General features: G+C 39.7%; 1 protein-coding gene across 18 annotated transcripts in view; it reads left to right on the top strand.

Annotated features, from left to right (window-relative positions):
- The window catches only part of sox6 (SRY-box transcription factor 6), a 641,917-nt gene that overhangs the window by 300,452 nt on the left and 314,446 nt on the right, over nucleotides 1-27,019 (top strand). For all 18 annotated transcript variants that reach the window (XM_072592368.1, XM_072592380.1, XM_072592378.1 and 15 more), the window contains one exon: nucleotides 8,363-8,573. In XM_072592368.1, coding sequence (XP_072448469.1) covers nucleotides 8,363-8,573 — 211 coding nt within the window. The remainder of the gene's footprint in view (nucleotides 1-8,362; nucleotides 8,574-27,019) is intronic.

The raw sequence follows: 27,019 nt of genomic DNA, 5'->3' as shown, positions 1-27,019 counted from the left end.
AACTAAGTAATATTACACATGTGGGAGTGCACTGCCTTGAATTGAAGAAGCACTTGTTTGTACTGAGGGAAAGCAAGCAGATTGCAAGTGCAATTAAAGCTAGGAAACCATGCTGCAATTGTCTTTGTTTATAAGATTAGAATTTCCCAATTTAAACAAAACAATAAATGTAATAGGTTCGCTACAAATATTTTGGAGGTGGATAGAAAAGATGAGCATTGCTGTTCAGTTGAATACTTTTCTTAAAATGTTGTGTTTGAAGTTTGACATTTCTTCTAAAGAAGATTACTTGCTTGTATTGTAAAAGCTTTAAAGGATAATTCTGTCTGATCTCCGGGTGCTCCACCATTGGAATAAGATTGAACTGACTAGTAGGGACATTCATAAACAAGATTTTTAGGAAGTCGTAATTTGCTTGGGCAGAATTAACACAGATTTATAAAAGAGAATTCATGTTTGACAAATCTTTTAGAGGTCTTTCATGTTGTTACAAGTAGAACGAATAAGGGAACCAGTGGAAGTAATGCATTTGCAGTTTCAAAAAACACTTGATATGGACCCACACAAAATTAGGGATCATGGGATTCGCTGTTTTAAGTTGGTGTGAACTGAGGATTAGTTAATAAATAGGAAACGGAGATTCGGAATTGATCATTTTCAGATTGGCAGGCTGCTACTAATGATGTGTTCCAAGGCTCAATGCTGGACTTCAGTTGTTTAGAATCTGTATTCATTATTTAGCTAAGGGTGTGAGGCGCTCTCCTGGCACAGTGTTAGTGACCCTACTCTGGGCCAGAAGTCAAGGTTCAAGCCCCACTTGCGGTGTGTTGTTACATATCTGTACGGGTTATTAAAAATAACCAGATGAAAGCATGAGTAATGTATCCAAGTTTTCTGATAATACAGAGTTTGGTGGGAAAGTAAATTGTAAGGAACAGGCAAGGCATCTACAACAAGATGAAGGTAGATTAAGTGATCAGGCAAGAATGTAAAATTTTTGTGCAAAAGTGTGAATTAATCCACTTTGGTAAGAAAAATAAAAAAATTTTTTTTAATGGCAAGCAAATATAAAATGTTGGCATTCATAGGGACCTGGGTCGTTTTACATATAAAAAGGCATACTTATAATTAAGGAACTGTAACAAACAGCTAAATCTTTTGGCCAAGTCCGAGTTGTCATGTTTTTTGGAAGGTTTGTTGCTGAGCCCTGGAGAGTTTTCTTACCTCATTTCATCAAACTCCCCTCAATAGTTACCCACTATGCCCCTATGGTAACTTCTCACACTGGATTGACGACCTGAACAACTTGTTATGCAGTGGACATCCCAGAATTTACTGCATATCTTGAAGTCATGCCACCTTTAAAAGTGTGTTCTACCTCCGGACAAGCACAGTCAGTCTGGAGCTGTCCTGCATGCCAACTGGCAGTTTCCCTGCGTGTGACAATCAGGGATAAATGAGTGCTTCCTTTGTAGGCAGGGTCCTGAAGGTTCAGCTGGATGGGGTAGCGCAAGGGTGGGACTTCTTCATCCCCACACCCACACCCCAGGACCAGTGATGGAGGCCATAACACCAAACCATTCCAGCCTGGTCCAATAATGCTAACCAGCTTAAAGAGCTCTTGGTTGTCTTAAAGAGTGCCCAATGTCGAGAGTGTATTGCTGGAAAAGCGCAGCAGGTCAGGTAGCATCTGAGAAGCAGGAGAATCGACATTTCAGGCAAAAGCCTTCATCATTCCTGACGAAGGGCTTATGCCTGAAATGTTTATTCTCCTGCTCCTCAGATGCTGCCTGATCTGCTGTACTTTTCCAGCAATACACTCTTGACTCTGATTTCCAACATCTGCAGTCCTCACTTTCTCCTCCTTGCAGAACGCCCGGCCCTGTAAGAAGGTCAATATTCTTCTTCACTCTGCCAGGGTAGGTGCCATGATCTTCTCTCCAATACCTCCTACCCACTCTATCTCTGCGATAGTTCATGCTCTACTACTCCCACTATTGCCTGCAACATCTTCCCCACTCCGTCCCACCCATTTAAACTCCTGATATCATAAACCCTGATGTCCTCTGTGCTGCCTGCACATTCACTCAGGATACTTCCCCACCAGTGCCAACTGTGCCATCCATTTTCATCCAATGTTGTATCTACCTCTTTCTCATTCCAGGAGAACAGCCCATAATAAGGAAAAAAGATTCAAAAGAAATGGTCTACTGCTTATTATTCAGCTTCTAGCATCTTATGAGGGGAGGATCCTGACTCTGATCACCCCAACAGCATCTGGACTGAAATCAGTGGACCTTGTCTTACTATGTCAGAACTCCCTGAAAAAGGCTGTCTCCTGGAATTGGCTGAGGCCTGCTGCCAGCTATGACAGGCTTCCTGGCTTAGTGTTTGCAACAGCAAAGAAAGACAACAGTAGTATGAGCCTGGCTGAGTGAGCAAAGTGCAGAAATGACGATGCAAGGCATGGATGCTTTGACCATTTGGGAAGATTCACAGTAAATGTGCACTATGACCGCAATGGAAGAGCCCAGACATACAGTATAGTCCAGTCCGTGAGCTGGGCGCATGTGCTTGAGTGCGCTGTGTTCTTGCTGAACCACTTCAGTGATAGATACTGGAGCAGCCTGAGGTGCAGCATTGAAGTGCGGAAGTGACCAATAAGGGAATTGGAGATGGGCCATGAGAATTCTTTGGAACTGGCGTATGTCAGATGTCCAATATCCATGAACATGTGATGCTTGTGCCCAGTGCCCATGCAGTATGCCCTGAGATTTGTGCCCAGTTTCCAACATGCAGGTCATTTGGAGAAGTGGCAAGCTGAATCCACCAGGTGCTCGCTCTGGTGTCATAGTTGAACTCTCCCTGATTTTGACCTTGTTTGATGGTCAAATTCAAGCCTTATGAGATAGGGCTTGAATATTAATGAGACAAGTTGTGACATTTACAAAGCATTTAACAAACAATAATGACTTTGACTTGGTGAGAATCTCACTACGCTAATTGCTGAAAGCATAAATGATGATCTCAATGTTGAGATGGGCCTCACCCACATTTGTCACCTGATTCAGGTACACTGCTTCCACAGCCTACATTGTCCAGACCTATGTAAGATTCCACAGACATGTTTCTAAAAGGTAGAGTTTATACCAGGAGAAATGATTGAATGGGTTAAATTTATATTTTGTAGATTTGAAAGAATGAGTTGTGCTGTAATTGAAACATATAAAATTTATGAAGGCTAGGTACTGGGAGGATGTTTTTGCTGGCTGTGGTATCTATGCATCTGTCTCAGAATAAGAGGTTAGCTATCTAGGATTGAGATGAGGAGAAATTCTTTAATTCAAATGGTTATAAATATTTTGAATTCTCTACTTAGAAAGCAGTGAATACAGGTAACTTATTCAAGATAATTATTTGTGACTTTTGCACATCAAGGAAATAATGGAGGAACATGACATGGAGATAAAAAATCAGCCAGGAACTTATTGAATGGTGGAGAGGATTTGAAGGAGCTAATCGTTACTCTGGCTCCTATTTCTTCTGCTGTTATGTTCAAAGTGTTTTATCGTCAACTAAATGTAATCACTGTTATTATGTAGCAAACAATTTGCACACAGCAAGCTCCCATAAGTCAAGAATATGATAATGACCAGAAAATCTCTTCGATGATGAAAACAAAATACTGTCGATGCTTGAAATCTGAAATGAAAGTAGAAAGCGCTGGAGAAACTCAACAGCTCCAGCAGTATCTATGGAGAGAGATATAGAGTTAATATTTTGCATCCAAAATTCCGCTTGTTTGCCTGAAGAACTGTCATATTGGACTTAAAACACTAACTCTGTCCACAGAATTCTGAAGAAGGATTACACCCAAAACGTCAACTTCTCCACCTGCTAATGCTACCTGGCTTGCTGTGTTCATCCAGCTTCCTGCTTGCCTACCATAGATGCGCTTTAGGGAACATCTCCCGGACATCTGCACCAATCAACCACATTGCCCCGTGGCCCAACATTTCAACTCCCCCTCCCACTCTGCCGAGGACATGGAGGTCCTGGGCCTCCTTCACCGCTGCTCCCTCACCACCAGACGCCTGGAGGAAGAATGCCTCATCTTCCGCCTCGGGACACTTCAACCCCAGGGCATCAATGTGGACTTCAACAGTTTCCTCATTTCCCCTTCCCCCACCTCACCCTAGTTCCAAACTTCCAGCTCAGTAACTGTCCCCATGACTTGTCCTACCTGCCTATCTCCTTTTCCACCTATCCACTCCACCCTCTCCTCCCTGACCTATCACCTTCATCCCCTCCCCCACTCACCTATTGTACTCTATGTTACTTTCTCCCCACCCCCACCCTCCTCTAGCTTATCTCTCCACGCTTCAGGCTCACTGCCTTTATTCCTGATGAAGGGCTTTTGCCCGAAAGGTCGATTTCGCTGCTTGTTGGATGCTGCCTGAACTGCTGTGCTCTTCCAGCACCACTAATCCAGAAGCTGCCAGATCTGCTGAGCTTCTACAAAGTTTTTGTTTTTACTTCTTGGTTGGTGATGGTGATTGAGATGACAGAAATTGGTCTTGACATGGAGAACCATGTCTTCTTGAAAGACGTCACTGGACCTTTTACATTCACCTGAGAGGGCAGCTGATACCTCAGTCTAATGTCCAGTCTGAAAGGTGTCTCCTTGAACTGTGCAGCACTGCATCAACCTTACATTGGAGTGTTAGGCTAAATGTTTTGTTTAAGTTTATGGAAAGGAACCTGAATTCATATCTACTGACTCAGGGATGAGGGTGCAACAATTTCAGTGCAAGTGACTTAGTTTCTTCTCTCATTTCTCTTACTGGCTCAGTTGATTCAACCAGCTCCTGGCTATAATGCACAATCTTATGTTAACTGGCTGCTCCACATATGTCAGCAGGCAAACACACAGTGAGAACAGATGCACTCTGCTGACATCGTCGCCAGTTCTAGTCAGGAGTGTGCCTGCAGGGTACAATGAAGCTCTACATAGTTCCTTTCTCTATAGACCTCAACAAATAAAAAGAAAATCAAAAATAAAATAAATTCAAAATTGAACATGTAGGAATTTAATTTTGAAGATTAATACAGTGTGTTTTGCAATACTTTAATTGCTCTGGAACTCACTGCCATGCTTAAACACCCTTCATATAGTAAGCTTGGTGGTACTTGCTATTTCTTGTGTTACTTCTTCTAACCGCACATGAAAGATGCAACATTTGGCTTGGTCTTAGTGTCAAAGAACACCATTCCTTCATTCCTTGTGTGGGAACACCAACAGACACCTATGTATAGGTTTTGGTTCTCACTTTGAGTGCTGAGAGGGAAGATAGGGAGGGCTGTGCTGAAAAAAGTTGTTAATATCAGAGGCAATAATAGAACTGTAGAATTTTACACTTCGTACATTAACTAAAAGAAAATGTTTTAATAGCATCTCACCAAAAAATCCCATTCTTGTTGCTTAATGAGAATCAATAGTTTTGTTTCAAGTTTCTTAAAAAAACTTATTGAAATGTACCCCCAGAATATGGATGTAGTCATTATGTATGGATCCTGCTCTCAATGCAGTCAATCTTGATTGCAGTGTGGTTATCTATGGAGCAATATGGGAATGAAAATTTTGAACAGCATTCATCGAATAAGTTACTGATTTCTTCACCATGCTAATTTTACATGCAATTTGTTTGGAGTTTTTAAAAATATTATTACATGTGGAAAGAAGCAGAAGGACAGGAATATTCTTAAGAGGCAAATGAGGAGGGGGCAAAGGGGACATAAGACAGCTTTGGTAATAGAATTAAGGAGAATCCAAAAAGATTCTGTTAGTACATTAAGGGCCAAAGAGTAACTCAGGAGGGATTAAGGCCCCTTAAAGACCAACCCGTCTATGTGTGGAGCCACAGGAGATGGGTGAGATACTAAACAAATATTACACGTCAGTATTTTATGTGAAGAAAGGCATGGAAGCTAGACAATTTGGGGAAATAAATAGTGATGCCTTGAAAAGAGTTCATCTTACAGAAGAGGAGTTGCTGGAGCTCTTAAAAAAACACATAAAGGTGGACAAAGCCCTGAGACTTGATCAGATGTTTCCCAGAACTTTGTGCGAAGCTCAGGAAGTGATTACTGGGTTCCTTGGTGAGATACTTGTATCATTGACAGCCATAAATGATGTGTCCGAACACTGGAGGTTGACTAAAGTGGTACCATTTTTAAGAAAGGTGGCAAGGAAAAGTGAGGGAACGACAGACCAGTGAGCCTCCTATCAGTGATGGGTAAGTTTTTGAAGGGGATTCTGAGGGACAGAATTTACATGCATCAGGAAAGGCAAGGATTAATTAGGGATAGTGAACATCATTTTTTTGCACGAGAAATTGTGTCTCACTAACTCGATTGAGTTTTTTGAAGAGGTGACAAAGAAGAATTATGAAAGCAGAGGAGTAGACATTTTCTGCAAGGACTTCAGCAAAGTGTTCGACAAGATTCCTCATGATAGACTGCTTAGTAAGGTTAGATCACATGGGATTCAGGGTAGCTAGCCAATTGGATACAAAACTGGCTTGACAGTAGGAGACAGAGGGCGGTGGTGGGGGTTGCTTTTTGGACAGGAGGCCTGTGACCAGCAGTGTGTCACAACGATGAATGCTGGGTCTGCTGCTTTTTGTCATTTATGTAAATGTGAATAGAGAAGGCATGGTTGATAAGTTTGCAGATGACACCAAAAATAGGTGGTGCAGTGGACAGTGAAGATGACTATCTCTGAATACAATGGACCTTGACCAGATGGGACCAAAGGGCTTAGGAATGGCAGATGGAGTTTAGTTTAGATAAACGTAAGGTGTTGAATTTTGGTAAGGAAAACTAGAGCAGACTTATGCACTTAATGGTAAGGCCTTGGGAGTGTTTTGCCAATAAAGAGACCGAAGGGGGCAGGTGCAAGGTTCCAGGTCGACAGAGAGTGGTGAAGAAGGCATTTGGCAAACGCACCTTCATTGGTCAGAACACTGAGTATAGGAATTGGGATATCAAGTTGCGGCTGTACAGGACATTGGTGAGGCCACTTTTAGAATACTGTGTACAGTTCTGGTTACCATTCTATAGAAAGATATTGCTAAACGTGAGAAGTTACAGAAATGATTAACAAGGATATTGCCAGGACCAGAGGGTTTGAATTATAAGGAGAGGTTGATTGGCTGGGGCTATTTTCCTTGGAGCGCTGGAGACTGAGAAGTGACCCTGTAGAGGTTTATAAAATCATAAGGGACATGGATAGGGTGAATAGCCAAGGTATTTTTCAGAGGGTAGGGGAGTGCAGAACTAGAGGGCATAGATTTAAGGTGAGAGAGGAGAAAATTAAAAATTACCCTGAGGGGTAACTTTTTCATGCAGAGGATACTGTGTGTATGGAACTAGCTAGCAAAGGAAATGGTGGAGGCTGGAAAACTTACAAAAAATTTTAAAAACATCTGGATGGACATATGAATAGAAAGGTTTAGAAGGAAATGGATCAAATATGGGCAAGTTGGGCTAGATTAGATTGAGTTGTCTGGTTGGCGTGGACGAGTTGGACAGAAAGGTTTGTTTCCGTGCTTTATGGCTCTTTGACATGTGATCTGTAAATTTTTGATCAATTGCTGGATCTACCTAAGAAACGGAACACTATTCAAATTCTCAAGGCAAAATTTCAGGAGTATGTGATTGTATTCAAGGATTAAAAGTGGATTGACATTTTCTAGTGATGATGTTCTACTCCGCAATATCTTTGTGCAATTTGCAAATGTGATAATTGACAAATTTTATCAGCTAAATTAGTGAAATCTACTGCAGATTGTCAATGTTATACTGATCATTATTACGATCATAAAATTTGACAGTAGATATTTCTCTGGTATATATAATTGTTCAGTAGGCATTTAAAAATTCATCTAACACCACTGGTTTTATAACTAAACCAGTCAAACCAGATGTTATATTGCTTGACTCAATCAGAGTTAGATTCCAGATTTTAAAACATTCTTGCATTTATTTCCAGCCTCAACTGACATCTGAACACGTGTTCACAAAACTAATCGCATTAGCTTGGAAAGATGACTCTTCTACTGGAACTCCTTTGAATACCAGACAAGCAAATTGCACAATAGCATTGTGATGTCCTTGGATGTATATACTTCCATTGACCTATTGGTACCAACAGCTGAGGATAATGGCAGGGGAGAGAAAAAGAAAATTATGCATTGGGGAAAATAAAATATTATAAGATAATTTAAACAAGATGCTTTGGCTTTTTTGATTCATTTGTGAGTGTGACTGTGTTACTTTATGCTTTATCTTTTTTTAATAGGATTCTGACAACAACAAAGTCTGTTCCCTATACTCTTTCCGCAATGCAACTACCTCACCACACAAGCCAGATGAAGGGGCCCGTGAACGCGGTGACGTTATGACCGGTGCAGTCTTTGGAACACCTGAGCGCCGCAAAGGAAGTTTAGCTGACGTGGTGGACACACTGAAACAGAAGAAACTCGAAGAAATGACAAAGACTGAACAAGACGGTATGCATGGGCTATACTTCACTTCTGAGTTCCATACATGGTTAACAGAAAAGTGTTGGGGAAGTGGCCAAGATAGTTTTGTGAAATTCACAGATTAAAACAGTTGTCTGATGGTCACCATGACCAAGTCACTTTTAGGTCCATTAGAGTTATTTGATATCTCTTTCTTTGGTATTGTAATACTGTGCAATGAAATTACTATCCAAAGCCAAAATACCTCAATGTCCTTCTCCTCATCTACCTAAGTTATGAAGCATACAACTTTCTCTTTATTTTAAGAGGTGGTACCAGAGTAATAAGAACCATCTTATCTGTGGTTTTCATTGATGTGGCAAGAAGAAAGATGTTACACCACGTTATAATTCATCTTCCAATCTGTCTTTAAGGCTTTCAGTCATTACACAATTCACACTCAGAAAGAGTAACGAGGAGTAACTGAATTAAAATATAAAAAGTTTAAGTAAAACCCTATGCAGCAAAAGATATAATAGTTTCTTGATTTAAGCATATGTTGAGCTGTTGGTTTTAAAATAGAATGTCTGAAATGAAGCAGTACTAAATCACTGTTGAAGGAAGGAAATGCTGAGATGTGTATACACGTATCTACCAATATTAATATTTGACCTTTCAAATTTCCACATGACCAACTTGTTGAATTTTTATTTTCATCTTCTTGGATATTAGAAGGGACTTTTTTATTATTCAGTTGAATGTCTAGGGGTTAAAAAAATCCTACACAGAGGCTGATAACAAGAATATTTTGATGTAAGAATATGGCACATACTTCATATGTGAGCGTCTTATGTTTAAAAAAAACAAATCATCTGGTGTCATAAAAATAATTATATATTTAATTAAAACTCAAAGTATCCATTTTCTGCTCAGATATGTAACTTATAAAATAGTTGTGCGTGTGTAAGTGTTACAATCACTTTTGAGCAAATGAGACACAGAATATATCGGAAAGACTTTTTTCAAAAGTTTGAATTCATTTTGTGTTGATTGTACCAGCTTACCAAGTGTCAACTGCAAGTACCCCTAACTAAAGTACAGTGTGACTGTCCCTCAACACAGCCAACAATTCACCTCAGTCTCAATCAGACAAGAATTTTCTACAATGTTGACGTGACACAATGTACCATATAGCTTTAGGATCTCTATTAACCAGATTCTATGGATTTAATTATTTCATATTGGATTCTTAGAACTGATAGGTAACCTAGATCGCCTTGCCTTTGGATAAATAAGCAATGTCAAGTCCCTTTACAGTAATCAGTGATAGGCCGAGGAGTCAGAATTCCAGACCAGCAGAACTGTGTGATATCATACATCACTTTCAAGGCTATCAACTAACAATAACATAACCTTACAATCAACGATTGTTAGATATAAAGCTCAAATAACTTTCCAACAGAAATATGCAAGTTTGTTAGTTCAGTCAGGACTTTCAAGCTAATTTGTAACGAAGAAGTGATTTTGGGAGAACTGAAAAATGGATTTGTTGTCACACTGTACAAATCTGAGATTATTCTGAATCTGAAAACCAGTGTGAATACTTGTTCCTGCCTCTTGTAGAAAAGTCCTTGCTGGTAACAATCTCAGACAGTGGTCTTCTTTGAATGCAGTGCAAATTTTATTTTTTTTAAAAACTCAGGGATGGTTTGCATTGTCGAGAAATATACAAAAAAAACAAGGGCAGGTCTATCTTGGTCTTCATTAGCCTGATACAAGTCTTTGGTATCATTAGCAAATTGACATTGAAAATGTTTCAAAGTGGTGTGCCACAAGGATTTTTGCTGAGTCTTCTGCTTTTCATCATTTACGTAAATGATTTGGATTTGATCATAGGAGGTATAGTTAGTAAGATTGTAAATGACATCAAAATTGGAGATGTAGTAGACAGTGAAGGAGGTTACCTAAGAGTAGTACAATGGGATATTGATCAGATGGGCCAATGGTCTGAGGAGTGATAGGTGGAGTTTAATTTAGATAAATATGAGGTGCTGCATTTTGGAAAGGCAAATCAGAGCAAGACTTATGCACTTAATAGTAAGGTCCTAGGGAGTGTTGCTGAACAAAGAGACCTTGGAGTGCAGGTTCATATTCCTTGAAAGTGGAGTCGCAGGTAGATAGGATAGTGAACAATTTCCTATTCTTTCCCTTATTGGTCAGAGCACTGAGTAAATTAGTTCGGAGGTCATGTTGTGGCTGTACAGGACATTGGTTAGGCCACTTTTGGAATATTGTGCACAATTCTGGCCTCCCTCCTATTGGAAAGATGTTGTGAAACTTGAAAGGGTTCAGAAAATATTTATAAGAATGTTGCCAGGTTTGGAGGATTTGAGCTATTGGGAGTGGCTGAATAGGCTAGGGCTGGTTTCCTTGGAGTGTTGGAGGCTGAAGGGTGATCTTTATAGGGGTTTATAAAATCATGAGGAGTATGGATAGGGTATGGACAAGGTATTTTCCCTGGGGTGGGGGAGTCCAGAACTAGAGGGCATAGGTTTAGGGTGAGAGGGGAAAGATATAAAAGGGACCTAAGGGGCAACTTTTTCATGCAGAGAGTGGTGTGTGTATGGAATGAGCTGTCAGAGGAAAAGGTGGAGGCTGGTACAATCACAACATTTGAAAGGCATCTGGATGGGTATATGAATAGGGAAGGTTTAGAGGGATATGAGCCACGTGCTGGCAAATGGAATTAGAATATGTTAGTATATCTGGTCGGCATAGCTAAGTTGGACCAAAAGGTATGTTTCTGTGCTGTACATCTCTATGACTCTATAAGTTTGGCTGACCTGTTTATCAATGTGATTCAGTAGGTGTGCAATGCAATAACTGATTATCAGTGGAGTCAAGCAAAAATGTGTCTTGCTCCTCATCTTTTCTGCCAATGCTGAAGGAATTCATGTCAAATTCCAAGAGAAACTTGTTGGTGCAAATAGCTGTTAAACGGATCAAATTAAGACAAAATTAAAGAGTCAATTTTTCTGACAGTTGTTTGCAGATGACTGTGGTCCATATTTAGATTGCTACTCCTTTAATACATTTAAAATTTCTGTTTTTTTATATAGGGAACATTGTATCAAAATTTGCAAATAGTACAATAGAGGCCATTTTAACTATAGGGCGGCTGAAAGCTCCTTCCGGAGAAAGTGAACAGGTTTAGTAAATGGGATTGATGGAAATTGTAGGAAATAGAATGCTGAGAAATGTGAAGTGGTCCATTTTGGGGGAAGGATAAAGAGGTAAATAAAGACTAAATTGGAAAACAATGTTTTAAAACATAGATAAATAAAGAGATTTGTAAATCTTTTTAAGTGGGAAGACTGCATCAATAAATTCTACTTATATAGAACTTTCCAACACGTGTGTTATCCTGAAGTGCTTCACGAAGGTGGTCACAAATTTGTTATTAATGAAATGAGATGGCAGGACAAAGTTTGAAAGGTTTGAAAAATAGCTATATTTTAAGGAGTGCCTTAAAGTGGGAGAAAGAGTTAGGGAGCAGAAGTAAGGGGAAGAAACTTCAGAGTTTAGGCACCAGAGTTTAGACAGCTGAAGTCAGTCACCCAAGGTGTAAAGATTACAATTGGAAATACTAAAGACGCCAGAGTGGAGGAGTATTCAGAACTTTGGTTAGGCCACCTTTGAAATGTTGTGGGCAATATAGTGTTCAGAAAAAATTTACAAGGATGTTGCCAGAGTTAGAGGATTTGAGCTACAGGGAGAGGCTGGAGATGTTTTCCCTGGAGCATCAGAGGCTGAGGGATGACCTTATATAGGTTTATAAAATCATGAGGGACATGGATAGAGTAAATAGACAAAACTGTTGGATGGAGCTCAGCCATGCTTCTTCTCCATGCTGTTGGTTACGCATTAAGTCCTGACTGGAATATAGTATCAAACTTCATCAAACTGATGAGTATTGAGGTCTACAAAATCATGAAGGGTATGGACAGGTTGATCGAGATAAGCTTTTTTCCCAGGATGAAGGATTCAATAATGAGAGGCCACGCTTTCAAGGTGAGAAGTGAAAAGTTAAGGGAGATACATGAGGTAAGTACTTTACACAGAGGGTGGTAGGTGCCTGGAATGTGTTGCCTACAGAGGTAGTAGGGGCAGGCACAGTAGATTCATTTATGATGCGTCTGGACAGATGCATGAGTAGGTGGGGAGCAGAGGGATCCAGGTGTTTATTGGTGACAGGTTTAGACAGTGGATTTGGATTGGCTCAGGCTTGGAGGGCCAAAGGGCCTGTTCCTGGGCTGTAACTTTTCTTTGTTCTCTTTGTTTTTTGTTCTTGGCTGCAAGCACAAAATGATTTGTTTTGGGTCGAAAGTCAAAAACATTTACAGCACAGAAGGAAGCCACTTACTTGAGCCAGAGGGTCTGAGTCATAAAGCTGTACAGCACAAAAACAGACCCTTCAGTCCAACTCATCCATGCCGACCAGATATCCTAAATAAATCCTGTCCCATTTGCCAGCACTTAGCCCATACCCACCAAACCATTCCTATTCATATACCCATCCAGATGCCTTTTAAATGTTGTAATTTTACCTGCCTCCACCACTTCCTTTGGCAGCTCATTTCATACACACACCACTCTGTGTGAAAAAGTTGTTCCTTAGGTGCCTTTAAAATCTTTCACTTCTCAGCTTAAAACTATGTCCTATAGTTTTGCATTCCCCTTCCCTGGGAAACTGACCTTAGCTATTCATCCTGTGGTGGGGGAGTCCAGAACTAGAGGGCATAGGTTTAGGGTGAGAGGGGAAAAAGTTGAAAGGGACTGGTGCATGTATGGAATGAGCTGCCAGAGGAAGTGTAATATTTAAAAATTGTCTGGATGGATATATGAATAGGAAGGGTTTCAGATATGGGCGAAGTGCTGGCAAATGGGACTAAATTCATTTAGGATATCTGGTTAGCACAGACGCGTTGGACCAAAGGGTCTGTTTCTGTGTTGTATATTTCTGTGATTCTATCTCGGAAGCTTGGTGGCTGGAGGTGGTTATTAAGAGAAATGCAAAGCTGAAGTATTACCAGCTCATTCTGTAATGCAGGTCAATGAGAACTAGAGTATTAGGGAAACAACATTTGCCACTATGACATCTGCAACAAAGTTTTGGATGAGTTCAGGATTATGGACGGTGGAAGACAGGAGTTTGACTGAGGACAGAAAGTTGACAACATTTAAGAACCATGTATGAAACTTTAGACTTTATAACAGGACCGTAAAGTAAAAAAATGAAATACTAAGCCAATGCAAATATTTGCTAAAATATTGCAAACTATTGTCTTCAACATCATACTTTAGTTCGGAGTTCAAGGTCATGTGGAGCCAGAGTTCAGGACATTTGCTAAGATTATAACAGAGACAAGAGCCTTCAAATATGAGGAAGGACGAGAAACGGATAGAAATATTGAAAATCATGGGGATAAAATAAATTTGAAAATACTATTTGCACTGGTAGTTGAATGAGTCCATTGAGGTTTTACAACTAACTCCATCCCCAAATGAGCAAATGACAATATTAGAAGGATTGTGCCATCCACAGAAATGTAAGATGTGAAATGCTGTGTTTAACATTGTCATGAAAGCAAAATCTATAATAACTTTTACTTGGGTCTTAGATGGAGATAGTAGACAGTGAAGAATATTATCTCAGAGAGCAGCAAGATCTTGATCAGATGGGCCAATGGGCCAAGGAGTGTCAGATGGAGTTTAATTTAGATAAATATGAGATGCTGCATTTTAATAAGGCAAATTAAAACCGGACTTATACACTTGCTAGTAGGGCCATAGGAAGTGTTGCTGAACAAAGAGACCTTGGGGAACAGGTTCATAGTTCCTTGAAAGTGGAGTCACAAGTAGACAAAATAGTGAAGAAGGTGAATGGTATGCTTGCCTTTATTGGAAATAGGAGCTAGGGTGTCATGTTGTGGCTGTCATGTTGTGTCATTGGTGAGGCTGCTTTTGGAATATTGCATTCAATCCTGGTTTCCCTGCTATAGGAAGGATGTTGTAAAGCCTAAAAGGGTTCAGAAAAGATTTACAAGAATGTTACTGGGATTGGAGGTTTGAGCTAAAAGGCAAGGCTGAATAGGCTGGAGTATCGAAGGCTGAGGGGTGGCCTTTATAGTGGTTTACAAAATCATTAGGGGTATGGATAGGGTGAATATCCAAGGTCAGTTTCCCAGGGGAAGGGAATGCAAAGCTACTGGACAGTTGTAAGGTGAGAAGTGAAAGATTTTAAAGGCACCTAAGGGACAACTTTTTCACACAGAGTGGTGTGTGTATGAAATGAGCTGCCAAAAGAAGCAGTTGAGGCAGGTAAAATTACAATATTTAAAAGGCATCTGGATGGGTATAAGAATAGGAATGGTTTGGTGGGTATGGGCTAAATGCTGGCAAATGAGACAGGATTTATTTAGGATATCTAGTCGGCATGGACAAGTTGGACTGAAGGGTCTATTTTTGTGCTGTACAGCTCTATGACTCAGACCCTCTGGCTCAAGTAAGTAGCCTTTTTCTGTGCTATAAATGTTTTGACTTTCAACCCAAAACAAACCATTTTGCGCTTGCATCCAAGAATTGCAATACCCAACAGTTTGATGAAGTTTGAGGCTATATTGCAGTCAAGACTTAATGCGTAACCAACTTCATGCAGAGGAAGCATGGCTGGGTCCCATCCAATAGTTTTCTTCTCTGGGCAGAATACCATCACCAGATGCACAGCTGGATAAAGAATTGTTTCATTAAACAAAAAGATTTGCACTTATAATGGTCATCTGAAGATAAGAATACACGAGATGAGCAGGATCTGAAAATCTAGATTAAAATAATTGAAATAATGGCACCTTTTACCTTCGCAAATAAACATTTTATACACACTCCATCGAAGATGTCAACCTCCATATGATAAGCAAGCTGACATAGCAATATTGCAATACCGAGATCCTGACTCATTATTGGTAGCTGTGCCAATGCCACATTGTTAAGGGTCAGTTGAGACTATTTGACAACATCAAGTGAAGGGCTACCCAAGACTGCCTTCAATTCTCAGCTGAAAGAAGGAAAACTCTATTGCAGTGCACAGTTCACAAATTGGAAAAGGATCTAAAATACAAATAAATGGAATCCAGTGAGCTGCCTACAAAATAGCAAATCATATGCCCAAGTTCTATTCACTCAGGCAGGTGAGAGACATAGGGTAGATATTCATCTTCACTCTTTGGGTGGTGGACTGGACAGAAAATCAGGTGACGTCCATAAAAGATATGTATTCTATCCCTGCTCAGTTACAACTCAGGTGGTGATGGTGAAAATCCAACTAAGCACATTGAAGTTGCACACGAATTGAAGGAGAAAGAGAAACTATCTGTTATACTACAGCATTCAATTCTTAAATTGCTTGTACCAAAATATGGCTACATCTGTGTCTTTTATACCAGAATGGTGTACACTGCATAAGTTCATGAGAGGATGTACACTACCTCAATCCCCCAAGGAATGTCTGACCAATAGGTAGCAGCATCGAACAAATAACTAACAATGCTCATAGATTCCAAGGGGTGTGGTTAACATCAAAAGAATAAACCATAGTTTGTGTCACCCAACTAATATAGATTACGAAGCTTCAAGATCTTTACGAAGACCACTCTACCAAGCAGGATAGTGTGATTTACACACAATCTTCACACTGCATGGTTCCTTGCTTTTGATGCTACTGACAAGACTCAAAACAATGTAGGAGTCTGCAAATTTGAACTGATATTCTGATCCATTCATTTTGGATCATGCAGTAATAATTACTATTGTCACCGTTTTCACTCACACTTCCTGTGCATGTACCATTTCGATTGTAATTTCCTGACTGCCAAAAGCAGATAACCGCAGCTCCCCCAAAGCAGAAACAGTCTAATCAGAACTCCTTCAAGCTGTCATAGGAACTGGAAAAAGTAGCCGACTGATTCTAAAGTGATTTCATTATAAAATAGTTAATCTTAGATCATTCTCTTGAGACATACTGAATCATATTAGGGTAAAAGATTACCATTGTCACAAATGTTCATTTATTTGGCTGCAGAATTATATATGTTTCGAGAGCAATACAATGTGATTAATTAGTTGTTTTGGAAAAGAGGATTTTTACACCTATAAAAAAAATATAGCCAGGAATAAATGCATCATATCATTAAAGTCTCATTTCTGTCACTACCCCAGTAGCTAGATGCACGAAATCAAAAGATGTGCTGGTCAGGGGAATTGGCCATGCTAAATTGCATTAGGTGCATTAGTCAGGGGCAGGGTAGGGGAATGGTCTGGGTGGGTTACTCTTTGCAGGGTCAGAATGGACTTGTTGGGTGGAAGGGCCTGTTTCCATACTGTAGGCAATCTAATTATTCTGCATTGATGAATAAAATATCACTAAAATGAAGCCCTGACATGCCCCAGAATGGCAAAAGCAAAATTAAAAGGACATTGAGCCAAAGAAGAAGTGACCGAAAGTTTCCTAATCTTTTAACTTTATGGAGTACCTTAATGGAGGAAAGGAAGGTAGAAGAGATTGAGTTTGAGTGTGTGGAGTGTAGGCAATTGAAGGCATCACCATCAAAGAGAGGGAAGGTTTGGAAGAAGCCAGAGTCAAGAGTTGTGGAAAAAACTTGGCAGATCTGGTAGCATCCGGAGAGAGAAAATCAGAGTTAATGTTTCAAGTCCAGTGAAAACACTATTTTTCTCTCTACAGATGCTGCAAGACCTTCTGAATTTCTCTAGCACTTTGTTTTTTTGCTTGTTTAGATTTCCAGCATCCACAGTTCTTTGTCTTTATCAAAAGAGTTGTAGCTCTGAAAAAGTAAGAGAGGTGGGAAGGATGAACGCCTAAGTATTTAAAAACAGGAAGAAAATATTAATTTTGAGGCATAGGTGTGGGTGTTCCAAAAGTATACCCTAACAGTGCTGGCTTAGGCTTGTGTCACTGTTCATTCCCACCTCTAAATCATGCTCGGGTTGAGTCCTGAATGGGGACTCTTTTGATTTTCTTTCTCCCGACCCAAGAGCCCTATGCTAATTGTAACATTTACGCTGCTATCTTGGCTGAGATCCAAATAATTCATCATAAGATAAGAATTGAACCCAAGATTTTCTGCTCGATATGATTGGCTCAGTCAAACACTGGGTAATGACTTTTATCTATTAAATAATTAGGGAATCTTGGTGGTTAGATTTGTTAATCAGTGCTTATTTGTCTTTGCTCCCTCTCTTACCAAAAATATAGCAAGAGCAATACAATGCTATAACCCCTTCAACAAGCTCAAAATCTTGTTGTCACGTACCTTTCCACTTACTTGCACTTTGCTGTCCTTTTTCTGACAGCACTTGATGCAGTGATGCGAACTATTGGATCTTTCCTTGTCATTGTGGCTGGTAATTTGATCGTGCACTACTTTAAGAACATTTGCTCTACAATTGCATTCTAAAGAAAATATATCTTGATGCATTTATTCAGTTGCCCTGATGGAGAGCTGGTTCAGCTGAATTCAGTCTGTCTAAGTGGCCAATGCAGTTCTCATTCGCTGCTGTTTTGGTAACTGGGACCTTTAGTGAGTCTGAAAGAGCTGTAAGTGCTTATGACCGCAGTAATGAATGAAAATGGCTCCAGAGCACTCCATTAGTTTGAATTGTCACCTTAGCAATAAAGTGCTAGTAGCAAAAGTGGGAGGAAGATCCTGTAAGTAAAAACTGTGTGCAGTATTTACTGTATAACACTTATGTATTATTTATGAGAAGAGATCTCACTGGAGCTTGTCCCAATTACAAAAAATAAGGTTTAACTTTTAAAGCTACAATATTTTACAGCGGGAAAAATCATAAAGATGTTCCCAGTCCTCATTTAAGACCATATTTATTCTCTGCATGTTGTGGCTATCGTTTCTTGCACAGTTCCCAAAGGTAATATTTCAAACTAGTAAAAACAAAACCATTTTATATGTGTGTGAAGCATCACCTAATGAGCTGCAGCATGCTCATGGTTCCAGGGAATCCAATTGTCAGATGATACCGACTTGAGAATAAAAGCCTGTCGCACCACAAGATAGCATGTTTGAACTTCAAAAAAATGGGGAAATACAAGTAAAAATGAAAGAAATATAATTGAGGGCACTACCAAGGTTCCAAACATTAGGTATCATAAATCTTTAAGCCAAGAAATCATGCCTAGGAATGACAAGCTGAGGTGGATTTTAAGAGGAGTAAAGTCAGAAGTTCCATAGCTTTAAGATCTAAGAGTAAGTGAGTTCAGGAAGGAAATATTGAAATTGATAAGTTTATCATTCAAGATATAAGGAGGAAGAAAATTTAAGGGGGTTAGGAGAACCAGGATAGCAAAGTTCTGAGGAGCAGATGGCTGAGTGATATTATTGCTGGACTTATAATCTAGAGACCCAGGTAGTGCTATGGGGACTTGGGTTCAAATCCTGCAATGGCGTATGGTGGAATTTGAATTCAATATAAAAATTTAAATTAAGAGATTAATGATAACCATAAATCCATTGTCAATTGTCAGAAAAACCCATCTGGCTCACTAATGTCCTTTAGGGAGGAAAACTACCATCCATTAAGCTTTGGCCTACAGACCCAGTTGACTCCAAATTGCCCATTAGGGATGGACAATAAATGCTGGCCTGGCCAGTGATGCCCTCATTCCATAAATGAATAGACAAATGTGTGAAAATGAGAACAGTGAGTGGTTGCAATTCAGCACAAGAGATAGGCCATTATAACTGATATCAAAAAGTCTCTAATCACCAATTGCACATTGTCCGGTGAGCCAGAATATTTTCATTGATCCAAGCAAATGGTGCCACAATGTAATGAAAAATTATCCTGTTGTTCTGTGAAATTCATTTTCATTTGCTTAGCTCCTTGCAATCTCTTTTCCTCACTTGGCCTGTTAATGCGCCTCCATAGACAGCCTCCCTTGGCTGATTCGGAGATGCCGGTGTTGGACTGGGATGCACAAAGTTAAAAATCACACAACACCAGGTTATAGTCCAACAGGTTTAATTGGAAGCACACGAGCTTTTGGAGTGATGTTCATGACTACTATCAACACCACTAACCGCTGACTTAAAGTGGAGAGGATCTCCAAGAAGATTGCACATAACGACAAACAATCACCTGATGAAAGAGCGTCGCTCCGAAAGCTAGTGTGCTTCCAATTAAGCCTGTTGGACTATAACCTGGTGTTGTGTGATTTTTCCCTTGGCTGAGTTTGATCAATTTAGCACAGTTGAAGAATGAAGTATCCGACATGATAATCTGATCACCTTTCTTCCAGTGCTTTCAGCAATTTGAGAAATACAGAAAATGGAAAATGTTTATCATTAAAGAGTAAGAGTAGTACCCAACAAAACTAGTCTCAATACTGGGTGACCGTATAAAGCTTTGCAAGATAGCCCACTGATCCTAGTGTATCTATGCCATGAATTGATATTCTTTGCTCAAGTTTTGTGGTGCCAATGGAAAGGGTGGAGAGGCAATTTCCAGTTGAAATAATCTCCATTGAAATCTGTTTTGCAGCAATTTCTATAATGGATAAAGGTTACAATAGTACTGGAGCGGAAAAAAAGTATTTGGTAACATCAGCTCAGGCATTGCCCTGAGTGACTGTAGTTCAAATGTCCCCATGCCTCACCATATGCAGTTAACAAGCTTGTTCAAGCCTGCAGGAATTGCCAGTAGCGTTGGCTTAAGAACTGATGACTCTGAATTCTCTGGCTGATGTTGTAGGCAGTTCAGAAGCTGTCTTTAAATCCATATGTTGTTATTTTTACAAACTGCTTGCATTTTAACTAGGCTTAATTTGCAGCATTTACATTTTGGATAAACTAAAAAAAAACTGTTCTGATTGTAGAGAAATGCCAGAGAAGTGGATGCTTTTGCATAATTGTTAGATCTACTGATGATCAATCAAGTATAAAGGGGATAATAAGTTTTAACATTCTAATTATTGTTACTCTCTATTGTTCAGTAGATTTCCCACAAAGCTGGTGGATATTCTAGGTGAATGTTTTGTTCTGAAACACATATTTATTGATGCTGATTTACTCTAGACTCCAATCCTTCTCCTTCTATATTGCAATCATGCTCAGTTTTCTCTATTTTATTGTTAAATTCTAGTGTGTTAGCATTTTTGAATTGTTGATTACTAAATCAAATAGCACCAAATCCTGAGTGCAATGTTGAATTAGTTCCCTGTATTACCTGGTTACAATGAGAGCTACAAAAGAGGACCAGTTTTTATACGTAATGAGAAAGAGTAATTGGACTCAAATGTTAACTCTGTTTCTCTTTCCATAGATGATGCCAGATCTGCTGAGTTTTTCTAGCACTTCCTGTTTTCATTTCCGTTTTTAAATGTTTTTGCCAGTCTTAACGTTGTCATTAAAATTAACTGATTCTAATGAATCCAACGCTCTATTTCCAGTGGAAAAAAGACCAGTTATGGGTGATATTTCCTGGGGAATGAAGCCATGGCCAACAATGTGATGTGATGAACTATTGATGAAGGTTTCGTCATACGCAGTCAAGCTGCATTGCATTTAGACCTCATAATTGATCATTTCCTTCAATATGCTGTACCAGATATAATCTGAATGCAGGTAGAATGCACATCTTGAAGAGGATGTAACTCGGACATACAGTAACTGAAAGTTTAACTGTGGATGTAAATTTAATGTGTTTCTTCTTTTTTCTGAAGGCGATAATGGATTTTCCTTTTTATGCTTAGGCATTATCACCTTTTCTGTTTTATTTATATCTATTCTCATCTTAGTAGATTGTTAAATATTATGTCAAAAATGACCTGACTTCCTTTATACTTGATAGGTCCCTAATGTTAATATTTTATCATCCACAACTTAAAACTATCAGAAAGCAAGCCCATGACTTTAAAAAAGTTCAGGATTAATATGTTCAAATTTATGTTACAACCCAGACGGAAGATGAGAGAAGCAGATTTATTCAAGATATAAAGCAGGTTGTCGATAGAGAAGCTAAATGCAATGTAATTATACCAAACTTATTCATTGCACAGTCCTTAAGCTGGCTAGGTTTATCCTGTTTATGTGCATTCATACAATTCAGCTGTTAATTCTATAATTGCTTTGACTACAGCTATAGTTTCAAAAGTTTCGAGAACATTTTTGACCTTTATATGAGAACTTTCTGTTTGTACTTGGACATTGTTAATGATAAATATCAAAATTAACTGTTGGCTCTCAAAAATAATATAAGTTTGAAAAGAAATCTTTTGGACTAGCATACATTACACATATGAAACAATTTTCCATTTTTAAAATTCATTCTTGGTACATCAGTGAGGCTGACAGGGTCATTAATGAACAAGTAAATGCACACTCTGTTGATTATCTCTTAGAGCTTTTTACACAAGTGCTCTTGAGTTAAATTTAGGTTTACCCTAAAGTTGCAATGCCTAAATAGAAATGGCCCCCAACCACAGCCTTTCCTTCTGACTTAGACAATTTTCTATGTGATTCTGAACATTACAAGAGCCACATTAAACTGAATCCCTTTTGGATGCCACCTGCCCCTTTAAGAGAAAAACCTTTTAATATACATCTTCATTAGTCCACAATTCTAACCCGTGGAACTGTGGTTGAAAAATCATATACCACAGATGAGTCTCTCAACCCACAATAAAAAAAAGACTTGTAGTATAAATAGAACAGATGGCTGCCAGCTGTACAATAAGACTGCTCTAGCACTCGCAAACACGACCAATGTAACCAACAAGCAGTGCTCTGGTTCACGTGGTATAAAATGATATTGCATGCTCGGCAACCATGCATCCCTTGTTAGACTTTCATTTTCTTTCCTTCTAAATTATAAGTGATGCTATTTTTAAAGTGTGAAAAAGCAGGATGTCAAAGCCTTTTACTCTTTATCTTGAAGAGGAGGGCAGTCCATGTCCTTGTCCAGAACCATAAAAAAAATTACATTGGAACAATCACATTGTTTGAGTTGCTCAGAATGACTAAGAAACTATTCAATGTGGAACTAAGACAGACTCTGAAGGCCTCAGCTTTAATACTTGATTTGTGTTACATTGAATGAGCTCATCTGGGGCTTGGCAGTATTGCTCTAATTAGATTAGATTACTTACAGTGTGGAAACAGGCCCTTCGGCCCAACAAGTCCACAACAACCCTCTGAAGAGCAACCCACCCAGACCCATTCCCCTACACCTAACACTATGGGAAATTTAGCATGGCCAATTCACCTAACCTGCACATCTTTGAACTGTGGGAGGAAACCAGAGCACCCAGAGGAAACCCACACTGACACAAGGAGAATGTGCAAACTCCACACAGACAGTTGCCCGAGGCGGGAATTGAACCCGTGTCTCTGGCGCTGTGAGGCAGCAGTGCTAACCATTGTGCCACCGTGCAGCCCATAATTAGCTCCATTGCCCCTGAGCTTGGTTGAAAAAAGAAGTCAGTCAAATTTCCCACAAATGATTGTTATGCAGTTTTAAAAATTGTGCATGTGGACATATAGTGAAGACAGGATTCGGCTTGACGGTGATGTTCTCAGTCACATAGCCCACCAGCACTCACCACGAAGGCACCATCATGCATAAAGAATGTCTATTTGAGAACAAACCAAATAGCTGCTAATAGGGAGGTGGCACGGCGGCACAGTGGCACTAGTGGTTAGCACTGCTGCCTCACAGCACCAGAGACCTGGGTTCAATTCCTGCCTCAGGCAACTCTCTGTGTGGAGTTTGCACATTCTCCCCCGTGTCTGCGTGGGTTTCCTCTGGGTGCTCCAGTTTCCTCCCACAGTCCAAAAATGTGCAGGTTAGGTGAATTGGTCACGCTAAATTGCTCGTAGTGTTAGGTGAAAGGGGAATGGGTCTGGTGGGTTGCTCATCAGAGGATTGGTGTGAACTTGTTGGGCCGAAGGGCCTGTTTTCCACACTGTAAGTAATCTAATCTAATCTATGAAACTATTCCAGAATGAGTCAATATCTTCGACAGGGAAGAACAGAAAAGTGAAGATAGAAGATTTCTCCAAACCAGTGTGTCACAATGCCATGGCATAATGTTCTGTATATTCTTCCTGCATTTGAAAAATTGAGATAGTAAAGCAACATATTAATAAGCATTGTCGATTCACTGTACACAAAAGGGTTTTCTTTAATATTGGCTTTGCTCCTCCTAACTGAGCTTCATCCTCTATTATTGTATGATATAATAAAAATAATTTAAAATCTTAGAATAGAGAATCCCTACAGTGTGGAAACAGGCCCTTCAGCCCAACAAATCCATACTGACCCTCTGAAGAGTAACCCCCACCTAGACCCATTACCGTACCCTTTTATCCTATATTTACCCCAACTAATGTACCTAACCTACACACTCCCCAAACACTATGGGCAATTTAGCATGGCCAATTCACCTAACCCGCACACCTTTGGACTGTGGGAGGAAACCCACACAGACATGGGGAGAATGTGAAAACACCACACAGAGAGTCAGCCGAGGCTGGAATTGAACCTGGATCCCTGGTGCTGTGAGGCAGAAGTGCTAACCAATGCCACCCATCTTAAAAATGGGCTCGTTAACTATGCCAAGTAAAGAAAATACCCATCAACATTTTTGATGTTGTGATTTCATTCTCCATTTAGTGTAAGTACAAACAATGCTGCCGCTGCCGGGAAGATGTACTTCAAGCATTACGAGACAAGTTTACATTAGCAGCTTTCTTTTATTCAGTCATGGGATGTGGACTTTGTTGGATGAGTCAGCATTCGTTTGCTCCCTTGAGAAGGTGATAGTGAGCTGCTTTGTTGAACAGCTACAGCCTATTTACTGTCAGTAGACCTAAAAAGCTGTTAGGAATTAATTTCCAGGATTTTGAACTTGCACACTGAAGTAACAGCAATATATTTTGCAGGAAGCTTGATGAGTGATTTAAAGGGAAGCTTGTAATTGGTGGTGTTTCCCTATATCTGCTGCTTTTGTCCTTCTAGATAGTAGTGTTTCTAGATTTGAAATGAGTTGCCCAAGTAGCTTTGGAGAATTTCTGCAGTACATCTTGTAGATGGTACACATTGCTACTACTGTGTGTTAGCAGTGGAAGGATTGAATGTTTGTTGATGTGGTGACAATAAAGTGCACTGCTTTGTCATGAATGGTACCAAACCTCTTGAGTTTGTTGGAGCTACACACATCTAAGTAAGTGGGGATTATTCCATTGCATTCCCAACATGCATCTTGTAGATGGTGAACAGGTTCTGGGGAGTCAGGAGGTGAGTTACATATTGCAGGATTCCTAATCTTGGATTTGCTTATCTTTTATGTGGATTGTCCAGTTCTGTTCTTGGTCAATGGTATCATCAAAGGTGTTGATCATATCGTACTCAGAATGATAATACCATTGAATGTCAAGGTGATCGCTAGATTCTCTCTTGTTGGAGATGGTCATTGACTGGCACATTTGTGATGTGAATGTTATTTGCTATTTGTCAATCCAACCTAGATATTGGACATGGACTGCTTCAGTGTCTGAGGAGTCACAAATGGTGCTGAACATGCACAGCCGTCAGTGAACATATCCACTGCTGACCTTGTTATGGTCAAGTTCATTGATGAAGTAGCTGAAGATGGTTGGGCCTAGAACGCACTGAGAAACTCCTGCAGAGATGTCCTGCAGCTGAGATGACTGATCTCAAAAAAAGGAACAATGTTTGTTTGTACTGAACATGTTTCTAACCAGCAGATAATTTCCCTCCTGATTCCTATAGATTCTTGGTTTATTAGAGCTCCTTAATGCTACATTTGATCAAATGTGACCTTGATGTCAAAGGCAGTCACTCTCACCTGACCTCTGGAATTCAAATACTTTTTCTATCTCTGAGTTAAGGCTGGAATGAGGTCAGGATCTGAGTGACTCTTGCGAATTCAAACTGGGTGGAAGTGAGCAGGTTATTGTTAAACAAGTGCTGCATGATAGCATCATCGATGACACCTTCCATCACTTTACTGATTGTTGAAAATAGAGTGATGTGGGGTAATTGGCCTGGTTGGATTTGTCCTTTTTTTGTATACAGGACATCCCAATGCAATTGTCCATATTATTGGGTAAATGACAGTGTTGAAGCTGTTGTAACTGGAATAGCTTGGTTAGGTGCACTGCAAGTTTTGAAACTCATTGCTTTTGCTGGAATGTTGTCAGGACCAAATAACCATTGCAGTATCCAGTGGCTTCAGCTTTTTCATATCTTTGTGAAGCCTCCCAGGGAAGTTCACTTCTTACTACATAATACTGCTTCCACTATACATATTGACAGAATTTCATACTGGAAATATAAAAACGAGCAATGCTTCTAGAACTGTAAAATTTGAACTGAGTGTCTGTGTCATCATGCAGCATCATTGGTGTGAAATTGTGTTAATTTGTGGCCAATGCTTGCTCTTGGAGCTCTAAAATAGTGTCTGTGGCATCTGTGCATGAATGTGGGGTAAATTGGTCCAGGTGTCATATCGATGTAGCTGTTGGCAGCTCACAGTGAGCAAATACCTGCAGAGTGCTATACATTCTGTGTTACGATCGAGCCCTCCACAATCACCTGATGAAGGAGCGTCGCTCCGAAAGCTAGTGTGCTTCCAATTAAACCTGTTGGACTATAACCTGGTGTTGTGTGATTTTTAACTGAAGAGTGCAGGCAGACGAGGATGTCAATCAGCATGGAATGCTTATTTGATTTCAGCGTTGTCACTTTGGATTGTAGTGCAACACTCTCTCTTAACCTTCCACAACTAAAACATGCTTTAATCAGTTGGAAGGACCTCCAACTCGAAATAAGGAGATCATCAACTACTTGGAGTCTAGTTGCTGTTTTCTTTTCTAGCTATTGCTATAATTCTGCCAAATATTGGTGCTTTCATTAGTTGTTTCAAGTTTCATGTATTTACAAGAAGGAGTGTGCTAAGTGCTGATGCATGTTTTGCTTTCTTAGGCCACAATATTACCACTTGGTCTTGGATATGGGTGTGCTACAAAAGACATTTCCCTTGAAATATAGCGTTACATGAAATATTAACATAGATCAGGCAAACAGGACAAACTACTGGAAGAAGAAGGAGGAGGATGAGAAGAAGTCTTGTGTTTCCTACATTGCAATCATAGGGCATTGTTGGGAAATCCTGTTTTTGAGGTTTTATTGATTTGAACCCCTATCTTCTAGGCCCTCACAAGAAGATGCAGAAAAAAACATGTAGAGTTCAACAATGACTGTGGAATCCAGGGAGATAAAACAACATTATAAATATTTCCATCTGCCTGCCTGTTATAATTAACCTATCTCAGCAAAACAAAATGTACCGTACTAGAGTCTTGTCTGTTCTTTAGCTTTTG

The sequence above is a fragment of the Chiloscyllium punctatum genome, chromosome 22 (genome assembly GCF_047496795.1).
Source record: "Chiloscyllium punctatum isolate Juve2018m chromosome 22, sChiPun1.3, whole genome shotgun sequence".
Classification (NCBI taxonomy): domain Eukaryota; kingdom Metazoa; phylum Chordata; class Chondrichthyes; order Orectolobiformes; family Hemiscylliidae; genus Chiloscyllium; species Chiloscyllium punctatum.
The sequence above is the reverse complement of the archived record's forward strand: the minus strand, read 5'-3'. Positions and strand labels throughout refer to the sequence as shown.